The sequence below is a fragment of the Hemitrygon akajei genome, chromosome 5 (assembly GCF_048418815.1).
Source record: "Hemitrygon akajei chromosome 5, sHemAka1.3, whole genome shotgun sequence".
NCBI classification, from domain to species: Eukaryota; Metazoa; Chordata; class Chondrichthyes; order Myliobatiformes; family Dasyatidae; genus Hemitrygon; species Hemitrygon akajei.
In genome coordinates, this window is record NC_133128.1 from 194,931,729 (window position 1) to 194,950,004 (window position 18,276).

The window sequence follows — 18,276 nt, forward strand, 5'->3', positions numbered from 1 at the left end:
GGAATGAAAGGGTTACCATATGAGGAACGTCTGGCAGCTCTTGGGCTGTATTCCCTGGAGTTCAGGAGAATCTCATAGAAACATTCCGAATATTAAAGGTCCTGAACAGATTTGATATGGCAAAGTTATTTCCCATGGTAGGGGAGTCTAGGACAAGAGGGCACAACTTCAGAATTGAAGGACATCCATTTAGAACAGAGATGCAGAGAAATTACTGTGGAATTTGTTGCCACAAGTGGCTGTGGAAGCCAAGTCACTGGGTGCATTTAAGGCAGAGATAGATAGGCTCTTGATTAGCCAGGGCATCAAAGGGTATGGGGAGAAGGCAGGGAAGTGGGGTTGACTGGAAGAATTGGATCAGTCCATGATTGAATGGCGGAGCAGTCTCGATGGGCTGAATGGCCTGCTTCTGTTCCTATATCTTATGGTCTTAGAAAAAACATGCTGAAACTGGAGAGGTTTCAAAGGAGGTTCACGAAAATGATTCCTGGATTGAACAGCTTGTCATATGAAGAGCATTGGATGACTCTGAGCCTGTATTCACTAGAATTCAGGACACTGAGGAGTGACCTCATTGAGACCTATTAAATGATGAAAGGCATTGATGGAGTGCATGTGGAAAGGGTGTTTCCTATGGTCTAAGACGAGTGGACACAGCCTCAGAATAGAGGGGCATCCTTTTAGAACGGAGATGAGAAGGAATTTCTTTAGCCAGAGGGTGTGAATCTGTGGAATTTATTGCCAGAGGCAAGTGTGGAGGCCAAGGCAGAGGTTTACAGATTATTGAATGGTATGAAGGGATATGGGTTGGGGGGGGGGGGGGAATTAAGAGGGGAGGCAGGAAATTGGAGCTGAAAGGAAAAATGGATCAGTGATGATGAAATGGGACTCGATGGGCCAAATGGCCTAATTCTGCTCCTATGTCTTATGGTCATTTGTAAAGGCCACAAGTAATTTTATTTTATCTCTTTATATGGTGTGATTTCCTTCATAATAAAGAACCAGGCCTGGTAACCTGCAGGTAACCATCAAAAAGATATTTCAGAATAAAATGACTTATAATGAAACTAATCCTGTTAAAATATTGTATATGGATATTTCAGAGATAAAATATTGTCTAATCATTAATTGGGAGCAAACTCTTTCTTTCATTGGCAACCAGAAGGTTAACAAATCTTAATGCATGCACGACTGTCATTGGCAAAAGGTGGACAGTGAAACTTGGGACTCATTGAAAAATGGTGCCTTGCTAAAGCTGAACAGGATCATTACAAACACCTTGACATTGGTGTTTGTAATGATCCACTGTTGTGGACTTACAAGCTGACAATCATCTTTTACAACACAAACTCCAATAGAGCAGATGTCTCAAGGACAGCCTATAGAGATGTGTTAGCATGAAGGTTTCAGCTTGTTTGAAATGTAACCCATAGATCAGTCTACAGCTGAAGTTTGACTTAGAGGGAGAATGACTTGTGAAAATGAAAACCCTGTCATCTCAGTTTCAATTGGAGATAAAGGCCTGGTGATCACGATGACCCTGTCGTCTCAGATTCAAGCGGGAGATAAAGCCCTGGTGATCATGATCAAGGAGGAAGGCTACGGGTAAGAAGCATGACGAGTTTTTTTTACACTGGGGGTGATACATGCCTGGTACACCCTGCTTAGGGTGATGTTGGAAAGAGACTAGATAGTCTCACTGAAAAGGGATTTAGACAGACAAGTAAGCATCATAGCAAAGGAGTGACACAAATCACAAGCAGGCAGATAGGTTTAGCTTCATCTGGTATGTTGGTGGCACAGATACTAAGACCCAAAAGATGATATTCTAATATGAATAAAATACTCCGACACATGTATTCCAACTACAGCCGCTTTACGAATTGTGCCTATGATGTCAGTACAAATGAGACCAGGCTATGAAGGCTGATCAGCATGTTTCTGAGCCGTACACCTCTATATTCTGTGACTGTTTGGCTTAAATAGGCAACTCTAATTGGCGTGTTTCTAAAACATATATCCTTATACTCTAATTGTATGGCTTATATAGGCAATGCTAATTGGCATGTTTCTAAACTGCATATCCCTATAATCTGTGACTGTATAGCTTATATAGGCAATGCTATTTGGCATGTTTCTAAACCGTATATCCCTATACTCTGTGACTATATGGCTTATATAGGCAATGCTAATTGATATGTTTCTAAGGGATATAACACTATGCTGTGTGACTGAATCTTTTAGAAGGGATTTTGAAAGCAAATATTGTTATCCAAAAATACCAGATTATTAAGGGAGAAAGCATAACGCTTAGAGAAAAATGTGAGGCGAGGGCCTCCATTGTTCAGAGTTGACCATGCATATAGGATCCGAGCTGTCTAGATATGCAAACCTGAGGAGTACGATATGGACAGCAAGCTGTTGCCCAGGTAGTAAGCTCCCTCTCTCCATGCATCTGATGAACTCAAAGGAACGGCAAAGACTGATACAGCTTGGTACCAGCAGCGTTGCAGGAGTTGCTAGTCAATATTGAATTCAACGTAGAACTGCCTTAGGGACTCCAGCTCCAGATTTTTCCCCTTGGGGTTTACTCCTGAAGCCTTCCTCATGAGTGGGTATCATCACAAGGCAGCGAAAGTTTGAGATCAGAGTTTTCCTTCTCCTAGATGAGTTGCCAACCTCAGCTAACAAACTCCGTCTGTCCAAAACTATGATTGAAATAAAGGTAACTCTCTTTCTCAACCATTGGAATGATGTCTCTCCCAACATAATCAGGCTACAGCTCAGCAACCCTTAACTTATTTATCTACCTTTAGTATGGAACAAGTCCAATGTCATCAAAACTTCAACACAAAGGGCACTGCGGTATCAAAACTTCAACACAAAGGGCACTGCGGTATCGTAGCAGATAGTGCAACGCTATTACAGCTCAGAGTGTCATAGTTTGGAGTTCAATTCCAGACACCATCTGTAAGGAGTCTGTGTACATCCTCCCTGTGGTATGCATGGGTTTCCCCCAGGTGCTTCAATTTCTTCCCACAGTCCAAAGATGTGCTGGGTAGGTTAATTACACTTTGTAAATTGTCCTGTGATGAGGCAGGGTTAAATCAGGGTTGTCAAGGGCTGTTGGGGCAGTGTGGCTCCAAAGGGCTAGTAGGGCTGATTCTGTACTGTATTGCTAAATAACCTATATCAACATAGGTTTTCTCATACTTGTCCTTGCCGTATAAGCCATATCAATTACATCCAGACATTCTAAAATGGGTATTTCTAACCCTCGAATTCAACAAGTTTACAAATGCCCACAGTGTGTATTTGCTCTCTGAACAGAATACAGAGTACAGCACAATTCAGCACAGCATTCAGATCTTGACTTCCTACTTCTGTTGGCCACCTATACACACCGTTAAGACATCATGATGGTATTGTCTGAAAAATTCTCAAAAGGTATTTTTCTAAACCCTGGCAAAATAATTGTATGTCAAATACAAAATAAAAAGTGTGCAGGAAACTGACAATTTTTTGTTAACGTTTTACCCCCATTTGCAGGCTGTATTCTCACTCATTTCAGCAAAAGTGTACAGCCAAAAATCAATTCCTGTGATCATGTAAATCAGCAGCCTGCCTCGAGGGAGCAAAGTGAGACTCTGTGATGCACTCTCTCTGACGTATGCCCAGTATCTCAGTGACAAACAGAGGCACAGAGCACTTTGCAATTCCATCTAGCTGGGTTCTGTTTTAAAGAAAGCAAAGGTGTTCTAACTTCAATGTTCTTACATGTGTGCAATTTAACTGCTTACTGAAAGCTCTATTTGCATAACCAGTCCTGTTGCCATTTCAGCCTTGCTGGAGTCAGGCAATGTAATAGCAGTTCTGCTTGGCTCATCTCAATAAAGCTGCCACAGTGCAATAATAACCTTAATTCTGGAAAATGCTTGAAAGGTGAAACCTATTTTTATTGCATTCCTTTGTAAGGATCGGTGTTACACAAAAATATGTCAAGCATGTTTATTAGGAAACAAGAAAGGACAAAGAACAAGACAGAAGATTTTCAGATGGGTTCATCTGTTTCTGACAAGCCTCAATGTGACTATATTGCAACAGATCTGTGCCATCTCTAATTACTAAGATGATTAAACACGGTTGCGTTTTACAAAGGAGCCCTTGCATTACTTCAGTTTATTACTTTCCTTTGTTCAGCTGTGAAGTGGTGACTTACAAACACAAGAAAATCTGCAGGTGCTGGAAATCCAAGCAACACACACAAACTCGGAATTCCTCTGGCACTTTGTGTGTGTTGCTTGCGTTACTTACAATTGTGGCTCACAGGTGCCACTGAATGGGCCAGATTTGACAGCCTTCAGTAGACAAAGGACACGTATAGTTCACCACAATGTTACTGTTGGGTTTTTTTTTGCTGCTGTTAGAGAATCAAAATAGTACAATCCCTCCACAGTTGAATTTATAATTCATGCAGACATGATTCCTGTGGCATGTCTGCATTTTCAATCAGATTTAAGAAACATTTCCAAGATCAACAGTCTTAACCAGGTAGCGTAAGTTCATAAAATAGTCCATCCAATTTAAAACCATAAGACAGAAAACAAATACAGTGTCATTGATTCTGTCCTGGTTATTATTCTATGGATTTATTGAGTATGCCCACAAGGAAATGAACCTTAGGGTTGTGTGTGTACTTTGATAATAAATTTAAATGTTCAAAGTGAAATTTGAAGACAACAAACTGTACAATATAAAGAAAGAACATGAAGTAACAAGATAAAGAGTCTTTAAATGAGATCAGTAGTTATGGGAACACCTGAATAGACGGGTAAGTCAGTGCATTTATCCCCTTTTGTTCAAGAGCCTGATGGTTGAGGGGTGGTAACTGTTCTTGAACCTAGATGTGCAAGTCCTGAGGATCTTTTACCTTCTACCTGATGCCAGTAGCAAAAAAAAAGAGCATGGTCTCGGTGCTGAGGATCTTTGATGATGGATACTGCTTTCCTACGACACTTTCATGTTGATGTACAAAATGGGGTTTTACCCATTATGGATTGGGTTGAATCCACCAGCTTTTGTAGGATTTTCCATTCACTGGCACTAGTGTTCCACTACCAGTCTGTGATGCAGCCAGTCAACACACTTTCTGCTAAGCATCCACAGAGGTTTGTCAAACATTTTGGCGTCATGGTAAATCTCCACGGACTCCTGAAGAATTAGAAGTGCTCTTATGCTTTCTTTGCAATTACATTTATACGATGAGTCCAAGACAGAGCCTCTGAGATAGTAACACTCAGGAATTTAAAGTTACTGATCCCCTCCATCGCTGGTCCTCCAATGAGGACTGGCTCACAGACCTCTGGCTTCCTTCTCTTGAAATTTATAATCAGTTCCCTGGTCTTGCTGACATTGAGTGGGAGGTTGATGTGATGACACCACTCAGCCAGATTTTCCATCTCCCTCCTGCATGCTGATTCATCATCACCATTGATACGCCCCACAACAGTGATGTCATCAGCAAGCGTGAACATGGAGTTAGAGCTGTGCTTAGCCACACAGCAATAGGTGTAAAGTAAGTAGAGCAGGGTGTTAGGTACACATTCCTGTGGTGCACCTGTGCTGATGGAGATTGTGGAGGAGATGTTTTTGCCAATTTGAACTGACTGCAGTCTGCGAGTGAGGAGATCAAGGATCCAGTTGCACAAGTGTGTACTGGATCCCAGGTTTTAGAGTTGAGGTATGATGGTATTAACTACTGAGCTGTAATCGATAAAGAGAATCCTGACGTATGCAGCTTTGCAGTCCAGATGTTACAGGGTTATGTGAAGAACCAATGAGTTGCCATCTCCAGTGGACCTGTTGCTCTGGTAAGCAAAATGGAGCAGACCCAGTGGACCTGTTGCTTCAGTAGGCAAATTGGAACAGACCCAAGTTGCCACCCAGACAGGGGCTAAAATGTTTCATCACCAACCTCTCCAAACACTTCAGTACGGTGGATACAATTGTGTGATAGTCAATGAAGCAGGCTACCCTGCTCTTCTTGGGCACCTGTATGACTGAAGCCTGCTTGTTGCAGGTTGGTACCAGACCAAGATGTTGAAGAGATCCATGAACACCGCTGCCAGCTGGTCAGCACAGGTCTTTAGTTCTCAGCCAGGAACCCATCCAGACCATATGCTTTCCTTGGATTTACTCTCCTGAAGGCCACCCATGCATCATCTTCAGATACTAAGACTAAAGGACCATCAGGAGATGTGGGGGGGTTTGTGATGGGTCCTCATGTTCTGACGGTCAAGGAGAGTCTAGAAGGCATTGAGCTCATCTGGGAGCGAAGCTCTGTAGTCCCCCATGTTGCATGATTTAACTTTGTAGGAGGTTACAGCATTCAAACTTACTTTGAATTTTGAAAATAAAGAGAATGGGAAAAATGCAAAGAAGTGAAGATGACGAAAGAAGTGAAGATGACAAAGAAATAAATAACTGATTCTCTGTAAATCTCTGAGTAAGCTGCAGCAAAGCTTCTGGAAGAGAAGGGCAGTCTGGAAAACAAAGTACTGATTCCAGCAGTTAGTAAGTATTTACAGATGTTTGTTGTTTATATCTAATTAACTCCTTATGAACAGTGGGTGTTGATAATCTCATTTTTATAAGAACCACAATACTGTTTATTTTTAATTTGTAAATGATGTTTATATTGGTGTGCTGCTATTCAGTTTGTAAATGGCAATTTAATAAGAACATAGAAGTGGTAGAATATTTTGGAAGATACTCCATCTTGAGTTCCAAGAACATTTGTCAATATCATTGTAGTCTTTATTCAGAATTTTGAAAATTAAAGCTCTTCAATTTCTAGGTGTATAATTAAATAATTAATTCTTAAATATATAATTCTTTATATACTTAAAGAATTCTTTGAGTATAAAGTTTAGGTGACCTCCCTAATGCAGAGGTGAAGAGCAACCTTTGAGATCTGTAAGACACCAGGTCAAGAAACCTCAAATAATTCTGAAGTTAGGAAGCTGTTCAAAATCATGACCCAAGCACCCTTGCAATTTAAAGAAGTTACAAATTCTTAAATACATAATTTTAAAATGAATACTCAAAACTACTGAGAAACATTGACATTTACCAAAGAAAGGAATCAGTAGAGGCAGACGTTAATCCGTGGGTAAATGCTCAAAAGCAGCACCAGCCATTCAGACCATTCATTGCCTTCAAAAAAACTAACTTCGGAAGACCTCAATCTGCATACCCTTAGCGCATTCTGAGGACTTCTGGCCAAGTTCTGTCACGAAGAGTCAGCATCAGAAAGTTTAATCCAGCAGGCTATCCCAGAACAACTGGGAAAATACAAATAAAATCAGGAGGGAGATTGGGGTTAAGTCAAATTCAATGGAACCAAGTTTCAGAAAGAGATCACTATATTGGCACTACAGGTTTCTTGGTTTGAAATTTCTTCTATCCTCCAAAAATGTCATAGAATATAGAGAATTACAACACATAATAAGGCCATTCAGCCTATCTGGTCTGTGCCAAGCCATTTGAACTGCGTACTCCCATTGACCTGAACTGGGACCATAGTCCTTCATATCCCTACCATCCATGTATCTATCCAAACTTCTATTAAAGATTGAAATCGAGCTGATATGTACCACTTGAGGTGGCAGCTCATTCCACTCTCACGTCTATCTGAGTAAAGAAGTCTCCCTTCATGTTTCCCTGGAACTTTTCACCTTTCACTCTTAACTCATGACCCCTTGTTGCACACTGACCCTATCTCTATGGAGACACCCTGCTTGCATTTACTCTATCTACATCCCTCATAATTTTGTATATCTCTATCAAATCTCCTCTCAATCATCTATATTCCAAGGAATTAAGTCCTAACCTATTCAATCATTCCTTGTAACTCAGGTCCTCCAGACACAGCAATATCCTTGTAAATTTTCTCTGCACTCTTTACACCTTTTTTACATCTTTCCTTTCGATAGGTGACCAAAAACACACACACAATATTCCAAGTAAGGCAGCACCAGGTTTTAACATCTCATCTTCTGTACTCAGTACTTTGATTTAAGAAGATCAATGTGCCAAAAGCTTTCTTTACGACCCGATCTACCTATGATGCCACTTTCAATGAATTCAGTAGAAAAAAAATCAGAAGAAAGATGTCACATAGAATTGGAAGCTGTTGAATCGTAGTGGTTTAGGTTAAGAAACTGCAAGTGTTAAAGGAGGCTAATGGCAGTTATATACAAGCCTCCCAACAGTTCCGGGGATGAGGACCACCGATTCCAATGGGAAATAGAAAAGGAGGGCCAGAAGGACAATGCTATGATAGTTGTGGGAGATTTCAACATGCAGGTCAATTGGGGAAATCAGGCCGGTAATGGATCTCAAGAGAGTGAGTTTGTTGAATGCTCAGAAGATGGTTTTTAAAAGCAGTTTTTTGTTGAGCCTACTAGGGGGATCAACTATGATGGATTGGCTGTCACGGAATGAAACGAAAGTGATTAGGGTGTTTAAGGTCAAAGAACCCTTCGGAGGCAGTAATTACAATATGAATGAGTTCTACTTCTGCGTTCATAGAATTGCCTGTCTGCCCCCCCCCCCACCCCAAACTGGAGCCCCTGTCACTGCTGCCTTCCTCTTCCCCTCCCTACCCTTCTGAGCCACAGGGTCAGACTCTGTGCCAGAGGCATGGCCACTGTTGCTTCCCCCAGGTAGGCCATCTCCCCCAACAGTACTCAAGCAGGAGTACTTATTGTCAAGGGGTACAGCTACAGGGGTACTCTCCAGCATCTGATTCCTGTCCTTCCCTCTCCTGACTGTTACCCACTTATCTGTCTCCCCTGACCCTGGTGTGACTACCTGCCTATAGCTCCTCTCTATCACCTCCTCACTTTCCCTCCCCAGACGAAGATCATTAAGTTGCATCTCCAGTTCCCTAACATGGTCCCTAAGGAGCTGCAGCTTGACATACCTGGTGCAAATGTGGCCATCCAGGAGGCTGGGAGTCTTGAAGAATTCCCACAGCTGACACTGAGCACAGAACACTGGCCTCACACACATTCTTCCTGTCTGTATTCTACACCGACAACCTGCCTCGCCTCGACCCGTTAACGGCGAAGCCCCGTTGAGCCAAAGTCTTCCTACTCTGTCTCCCTCTACCTCACAGCTTCTGAACTCAGTCCCATAGTTAATTAAGGCCTGCACTCAATACACCTTCTTACTAACACTATCAATCTGCACAGCAGCTTTGAGTGTCCTTTGGACATGGACTTCAAGATCTCGTTGGTACTCCACACTGACAAGAGTCTTACCATTAATATTATATTCTGTCTTCAAATTTGACCTACCAAAATAAGCCACTTCACACTTATCTGTGTTGAACTCCATTTGCCAATTCTCAACTCATTTCTACATCCTATTGATGTCCCGCTGTAACCTTCGACAACCTTCCAGACTATCCACACCCCAAACTTCTGTGTCATCAGCAAACTTCCTAACCTACCCTTCTACCTCCTCATCCAGGTTGTTTATATTAAAAAAAATCACAAAGAGGAAGGGTCCCAGAATGGATCCTACAGAACATCACTGGTCACTGTCCTCCGTGCAGAATACAAACCATCTACAACCACCCTTTGCCTTCTGTGGGCAAGTCAATTCTGGATCACAAGGCAAGGTCTCCTTGGATCCCATGCCTCATTACTTTCTGAATGAGCCTTGCATGGGGAACCTTATCAAATGTGGAAAAGGCGTAGGGGAGTCTAGGACAAGAGGGCACATCTTTAATAACAGAGATGCGGAGAAATTTCTTTAGCCAGAGGGTGATAAATTTGTGGAATTTTTTTACCACATACAGCAGTGGAGGCCAGGTCGTTGGGTGTATTTAAGGCAGAGCTAGATAGGTTCTTGATTGGAAACAGCATTAAAGGTTACGGGGAGAAGGCCAGGGAGTAGGGCTGAGGAGGGGAACAAAAAGGATCTGCCATAATTGAATGGCAGAGCAGACTCGATAGGCCAAATGGACTTATTCTGCTCCTGTGTCTTATAGTGTTCCCAGAGCCCCTTTGTTTTCCCAGCCTCTTCAGTGCCCTATTGTTCACTGTATAAGATTTGTCCTGGTTTGTCCTACTAAACAGCAACACCTCACACATGTCTGCATTAAATTCCATCTGCCATTTTTCAGCCTATTTTTCCAGCTGGTCTAAGTCCTGCTGCAAGCTCTGATAGTTTATCCTCCCTGTCCACTACATCCTCAGTTTTGATGTCATCCACAAATTTGCTGATCCAGTTAACCACATTATCATCCAGATCATTGATATAGATGAGAAACAACAATGGACCCAACACAGATCCCTGTGATACTCCACTAATCATGGGCCTTCAGTCAGCGATCCAACCATCTACCACCACTCTCTGGCTTTTCCCACAAAGCCAATGTCTAATCCAATTTAGCTACCTTATCTTGAATGCCAAGTGACCAAACCTGCCTGACTAACCTCCCACGTGAGATCTTGTCAAATGCCTTGATAAATGTCCACATAGATATCCACTGCTTGCCTTCAACACTGAAAATTAGGTTAGCACAAGTCTGCAAGCTTTCCCTTAAAGAAATTTATTTCTACATTTTTCAGTGGCAAAAGTTGCAGATTTTCAAGCTCACTTCAAGGAAAAGTAACAGATTGTATTTATTCATGAAATAATCAGCTTTCACTAAGCCTGTTTACCTTGTTATTTCAGAGGCCAGCAAGTAAACTGCATTCTTTGCTCTTGGTGACTGACCTAATATGACCTGAAGTATAACCTCATCAGCATACCTTGATGGAATTGCCCAATGATATGATCAGCTTCTTTACTTGAGAATTATTTGAGGCTGCTTTTGCTGGTGTCTTACAGATCTCGAATTGTGCTCCTCACTGCTGTATTATGGAACTCACCCAAACTCTATACTCAAGGAGAGGTCATTTACTTTTCCTTCAGCCCAATGGTGCAGTCAGAAGGAAATGGGCATTTAATTGCATTGAAAACTTAGGAAATAGCAGGCATTTATATGATTAACTTATGAACTCATGTCATCACAGAGGACCAATTTTCTCCCATGATTTTGTTCTCAGGTACAGGGATCCTACCAGCCTATCCCCAATTTTGAATACCTGCCTCTCACACCAAGCATTGATAATAATTCCTGGCGACACAACGTGTACTGTCTGTACAGTGGTCTGACCCTGTTGGAGCTACCTGCAGAGGCTGGATGCACTGTGTTGAACCAAATCAACTGCAGGAACTTGCTCACTTCAGTCAGCAATACAACACTGAAACTAACATTGGCAGCTTCTGCAAGGTGTTAGGCAGGAAATCAGATCATGTTCTACTGTAAGCTTTCCAGTTGAAGTTCTTGTTTTTCATGTGACTTTCACAAACATTGTTAGTGCAATCCACAATATTGTTTTAACCCCCATCAGCAAAATATATGGAGCAATTTCTAGGCCAAGGTGCTTATGACTGTTAAAGGATGTCAAGACTAGTCGCAATGGATTCTTTGAATTGCTTTTAAGACAACAGGTCATTCATGCTGCCTCACATGCAGAGCTATTGCAAATTACAATAATTTCGCCAGATGGTTCTTGTGCATTACTAATATATAGCTCAAAGATCCCCAAATATATGTGACAAATTATTTCCACTGATTTCCAAAATTATATACACTGCAAAAACACAGTTATAGCTTGTGGACACAATGAATATGATAAAAACTGCATGAAAATGAAATAATTTCGGCATTTCTATGGATAAAAATTAACTCAGGTTTACTGCTTATCTCAAGTTTTTGCATAAAATAATTTCTATAATGCTCCACCATTCATCTTCATGCTACTTGTCAACAACTGCACTACCTTGTTGGCACTTTCTATTTGCCTTCAATAATAGTAATCATAACTCAGCAGATAAGATTTCAGCTTGATTGAACTGAACTCGGGCCTAATGAAAAGAGTAACACTTTTTAGATTGTTTCCTTTACCTTTCAAGATTGCAATAATTATGGGATGGAAATACATCCTGGGCCCCTTTAATTGAACACAACAGAATAATGAATATACTGTATGAGGCACACAAATTGGTTCACATGAAGTCAGGTTTAGTGCATACAATCTAATTTATATCCATGTTTAGTGTTAAGTATTATTATACATTTAAACAAGTGCCAATGACAATATCTTAATTAGTTCATAATTTATTAGAGGTTATAATTAATATATTAGATACCACAGAAGTAAAATTAGCACATAATAAAATTCTAGGGTGGAGCCTGACATGATCGGAAAACTCCCGAGCTATATTGGATCTCTCAGATCGATTGACTTGTGGCTGCCCAGCAGAAAGCGGAGCTTGGGGCACACGCACAGAAAGACTGTGCTTTTGGATAGGTGATAGATATGCTCAGGCAGCTTGCTAGTCTGTCAAAGATCTCTAGCATTATAACACACTATGCTGTAGGCCAGAACTGTATCTTAATTTTGTTACAATTCATTAAATCCACTATTACAGGAATCTAAAGGACATAACCTACCAAATAGATTCATTTATACTCTAAAATGTAAATGCAAATATTTATTAATGTATTGTGTTTAATTAAAATGATAGTTTTATACGGTACTGCGTAAAAGTCTTGGGTACATACAGTATATATACTTAGGGTGCTCAAGACTTTTGCACAGTACCTTGGTAATTATACAGTGCCTATAAAAAGCATACACCCCCCCCCCTTAGAAGTTTTCATGTTTTATTGTTTTACAATGTTGAATCACAGTGGATTTAATTTAGCTTTTTTGACATTGATCACCAGAAAATACTCTTTCATGTCAAAGTGAAAACAAATTTCTACCAATTAGTCTAAATTTATTACAATTATTAAATCCAAAATAATTGATTGCAGAATTACTCACCCCACTTCAAGTCGGTCTTTAGCAGATGCACCTTTGGCAGCAATACAGCCAACTACAGTCTGTGTGGATAGGTCTCTATCAGATTTATGTATCTGGACACTCCAATTTTTCCCCATTTTTCTTTACGAAACTGTTCAAGCTCTGTCAGAGTGCATGGGGACTGTGAGTAAACAGCCCTTTTCAAGTCCAGCCACAAATTCTCAATTGGGTTGAAGTCTGGACTCTGACTTGGCCATTCCACAACATTAATTTTGTAGTTTTTAAGCCATTCCTGTTTAGTTTTGGCTTTATGCTTGGGGTTATCAAGCATTTGCTTGAAAACAAATCTTCTCCCAAGTTACAGTTCTCTTGCAGACTGCATCAGGTTTACCGCCAGGATTTCCCTGTATTTTGCTGCATTCATTTTACCCTCTACCTTCACAAGCCTTCCAGGGCCTGCTGCAGTGAAGCATCCCCACAGCATGATGCAACCACCACTATGCTTCACGGTAGTGATGGTGTGTTTTTGTTGATGTACAGTGTTTCGCTTATGTCAAGCACAGTGTTTAGTCTAATGGACAAAAAGCTCAATTTTGGTTTCATCAGACCATAGAACCTTCTTCCAGCTGACTTCAGAGTCTCCTACACACCTTCTGGCAAACTCTAGCCGAGATTTCATGTGAGTTTTTTTTGAACAGTGATTTTCTCTTTACCACTCTCTATAAAGCTGTGACTGGTGAAGCACCAGTCAACAGTTGTTGTATGCGCAGTCTCTCCCATCTCAGACACTGAACTATTCCACTTCTTGCACAGTCACTCAGTTTTTGAGGATGGCCTGCTCTGGGCAGATTTACAGCTGTGCCATATTCTTTCCATTTCTTGATGACTGTCTTAATGGTACTCCAAGGTATATTCAGTGACTTAGAAATTTTCCTGTATCCATCTCCTGACTTATGCTTTTCAATAATCTTTTCATGGAGTTGCTTGAAGTATTCTTTTGTCCTCATGGTGTAGTTTTTACCAGGATACTGACTCACCAGCAGTTGGACCTTCTAAATACAGGTGTATTTTTACTACAATCACATTGAAACACCTTGACTGCACACATGATCTCAATTTAACTAATTATGTCACTTTTAAAATCAATTGGCGGCACCAATGATGATGTGGTGTGTCATATTAAAGAGGGTGAATACTTATACAATCAATTATTTTCTGTTTTATATTTGTAATTCATTTATATCACTTTGTAGAGATCTGTTTTCACTTTGACATGAAAAAGACTTTTTCTGTTGATCAGTGTTAAAAAAAGAAGCCAAATTAAATACATTGTGATTCAATGCTGTAAAAGAATAAAACATGAAAACTTCCAAGGGGGAGGTGAGTATTTTTATAGCACTGTATATACTGCTGCCGCAATAAAGAACAACAAATTTCATGACATATTGTGGACTTGTGAGAAGGGGGCAGGCAGAGGGGAATCACGGTTGGGAAAAGGGGAAGGGAGAGGGGAGGGAGCAGGAAGCAGCAGAGAGACATTCTATAATGATCAATAAACCAAATGTTTCAAATCAAATGACCTTGCCTGGTGTCTGAGGCTGGGTGTGTCTGCACCAGCGCCAATCCACCGCCCCTGGCGCTCCTTCTCTGTCACCTGTCTCTGACCTCTCCTATGGTGCTCCACCCTTTCCTTTCCAAGCATCCTTTGTTCCTGCCAGATTTACAGACTTGCTGTCTGCTCCATGTTGACAAAGACAGTACTGTGCACCCAAGCTATAGATATGTATGCAGAAGTCTAGACTATAAATATCTGTCCAAACTTTAAGAATAGTCAACCATTACATGAACATTCTAAAATCATCTGCAGTTGACATGATGGAAAGTTTTAATTTTAACCTTGCTGGTATTAAACCAAACATCTCCCCAGGTGTATATATTAGTAAATCATTATATTTCCATGTGTTTTAGGACTTCACATTAAAATAGACGTACAATGAAAACCTCCACTGAAACAGGAATTCAACGTGTCTTAAAAATCTTGCCTTTGTCAAAAATTGCCAAGTACATGAATTTTTAAAAGTTCATACATAAAGTATCATAAATATATGATGAGTAATGTGGTACATGGACCTTAATAAAAAGCTCTTGCCCATTTCTCTGAGACATTGAGATGTAATCAATACCAAAAATAAAGTATCTTGAGGAAATGACTTGAGATTTATTGCTTTTCCTTCAATGTGACACATTCTGCGTATTTTATCAGCTGGAAATATGGTATTGCATTTCATTAAACTTTTTAAGAGTGGTGTTTAAAAATGCTTTTTAATATGTCTCTGGTAATGTTTTTAAGGATGGACATTACTTTTCAACCAGGGAAAATAATTTGAACACAAGAACAAGACCTTAACTTCACAGGAAGAGAAAGATTCTAAGGTAGAAAAGAACCTACATGAATTTGTGTGTCTGTACTTTTTGACTTGATTGGATGTCTGTTCCTCTCTGCAGTGGAGAAAAGGTCGCCTGATGAAAGATCTACAATCCGTGAGTGAAGTTTCTGCAAAATAATTGACAATGCTTTCAGTAAAGAAAATTAAAATGAAAAGCAGGATTTTTTCTAGTTTAGTTTCAATGTAAATGAATGCAAGTTTTAAAAAAATAAATTATTATAATAACATTAGAGAAGCATGTTAGCATCAAAAATGATTGTAATATTAACTTCAATAACCCTTCAGTCATTATTTGCCTTCTAAAGTCTAATAGTAAAACAAGTTTGCAACAGTATTGATAATAGCAATATTAATAAATGTAGAAATAAATTCTTCAATTGACTCTGTTTTTATAATAAAATTGCAGTTACAGCTGACAAAATGTTTTAAGTGTGTAAAAATACATATGAAATAACATTTCAAACCGTCAGTAACTGACTACACAACTTCTGACAAAAATTATTGTAGTATAGTGGATTCCAGTTAATTGGGGCACATCAGAACCAATACATTCTGGCCCAATTAAGTGGCTGCCCCAATTAGCTGAAGTTTCATGGAAACAGTTTAAAAGAAATAAAAAGATGAACTATTGTTTAAATGAATAATTATATATTTAAAATAAAGAATGAATTAGAACATTACTCATACTACTAAAGTACTGTAAAACTGAGTATTAGATCCTAATTGTTATTGATGGAGGATAACTATTAATGGAGGAGCCAGTGTACACTACTGTGTTCTTTTAATTGATGGTAAATGAACAAAATCAGTGCAGTTACCTTGCGAGGATAATATGCCATATTACAATGCTTTCAATAATTGTATCTTCCAAAATCTTATTTTCATTGTAACATTCAAGATGATTATTCATGCATTCAAATAATTCCTAGTTCCTAGCTTATTCAAGTAGTGAAATCGTTTTATTTTCACTCTCGGCCATTTCTGGCATCTGTAAGCCTGAATGCTTGTAAACACAGTGAGCAAAACAGTTCTGAATTGTCTTACTGCTTATTTCTCACCAACTATCAGTGACAAAAATTGCTGCTATTTGAACACAGAGACACGCAAGTGACACTATTTAAAAACGTTTCACTGTAAGCACAGTCTAGTATCTAATGGCCAGACAACTGCATGCAACTGATATAGTTAGAAACTGTTCAGCAATAAGTTCCAATCCCAACTAAGTGGCATGACATCCCAAATAAACAAAGGGATTCCTGACTATTATCTTAATTAGGATTTGTTCCTCAAGCATTGTACCAAATATGCAGTTGCCCTGATTAAATGATGGCCAAATTAACTGGAATCAACTGTATATCATTTTCAAAACAAATCAAAAGCATACTTTACTTTCAAAATACACATTTATTATTTAAGGGAAAACTTTATTGAAGTAAAACATTTTATTTACCAGAAGTTTATTACCGGCAAATAAATGCAAGAAAATCATCTGCATGTGTCAGGTGTAAAAGCCAAATTTGTGCAGTAATTCTTTAGAATATTTCTTACTATTGAAGTGTTAAGGAAATAATTTAAGAGCAAATGGAATTTAAGTCTAGTTTTTTGATGAAAAGAATTATATTTGCTTTCAAAAAATTAAACAAAAATTTTCTTTATGTAACATGAACAATGAGACTGAAGGAATGATCTATTTGATCTCCAATCACTTAATATAGCAAAATTTTGACAGTGTTAAATGCAGGCCTGATTAATTAAATACTAAATTCACTTCCTAAAGACAATTTGATCATCATTTTCATTCACAGCATTTCCTTACAAAGAATTTTAAGTGAAAGTCATTAATGTCATCTGTTAAGATAAGTAATTCAAAGAGAAAATAATTGCACGGGGGATCTGGAGACTCAAACAATATTGGACAGTAATATTTGCCCATTATTTGATTATATACTCAATTATTTAGTTCAAATACACACAAGGGACTGGTAAACCAATACTGATTTAGTAAATCAAAATCCTGATGCTAATTGTCAATGTTTTTCACAAGACATATTAAACATGTTTTTTATTTTAAATATTTTAAAAGACATGGTCAATATAAATATTGAAAAACATTAGCTTGGCTACATGCTCGAGCAGATTTACATGTTTTATGATCAGCTTCACTGCACATCGATAACAATTAACTGATTTCAAATTGTTTATGAGCATTGTTACTTTAACCCATAATAGTGTCTCAAGTCTGTTGTAGTTTGTTAATATGATTTTGTAGTTCTATACAATGATATCAGATTTTACAACACTAACAGATCAGTTCTCAACATCACTAAGGATGCACAAGTTAGCAGCTAATATTTAACCTTCAGTTTATTACAAAACAAGGCTGGAGAATTCTCATAATCAATCTGATAAACAAAAATTAAAATAAGTAAAACTAAAAATTGTTTTTCAAATGAAATCTGGAAACAGAAAACAGGCAAATCACCATTTTAGTGTGACTAAATTAGACAATAAGATAGAGGAGCAGAATTAGGCCATTTGGTCCATCGAGTCTGCTCTGCCACTTAGTCATGGTTGATCCTTTTTTCCTCTCAGCTCCAATCTCCTGCTTTCTCCCCCTATCCCTTTGTGCCCTGACCAGTCAAGTTTCTATCAACATTTGCCTTAAATATACATAAAGACTTAATTTCCATAGCCACCTGTGGCAATGAATTCCACAGATTCACCACCTTCTGGCTAAAGAAACTCCTTAACACCTCCATTCTAAAAGGATGCCCCTCTATTCAGAGGCTGTGTCTCTCCCAGAACAGGAAACATCACCTCCACGTCCACTCTATGAATTGCCTTCCACCATTTGATAGATTTCAATGAGGTCACTCCTGATTCTTCTGAATTCCAGT

At 39.1% G+C, this 18,276-nt stretch overlaps 1 protein-coding gene across 4 annotated transcripts in view; it reads right to left on the reverse strand.

The window, feature by feature from the left end:
* The window catches only part of nckap5l (NCK-associated protein 5-like), an 883,389-nt gene that overhangs the window by 148,831 nt on the left and 716,282 nt on the right, over positions 1–18,276 (reverse strand). For all 4 annotated transcript variants that reach the window (XM_073047595.1, XM_073047596.1, XM_073047597.1 and 1 more), the window contains one exon: positions 15,382–15,486. In XM_073047595.1, the coding sequence (XP_072903696.1) occupies positions 15,382–15,486 (105 nt within the window). The remainder of the gene's footprint in view (positions 1–15,381; positions 15,487–18,276) is intronic.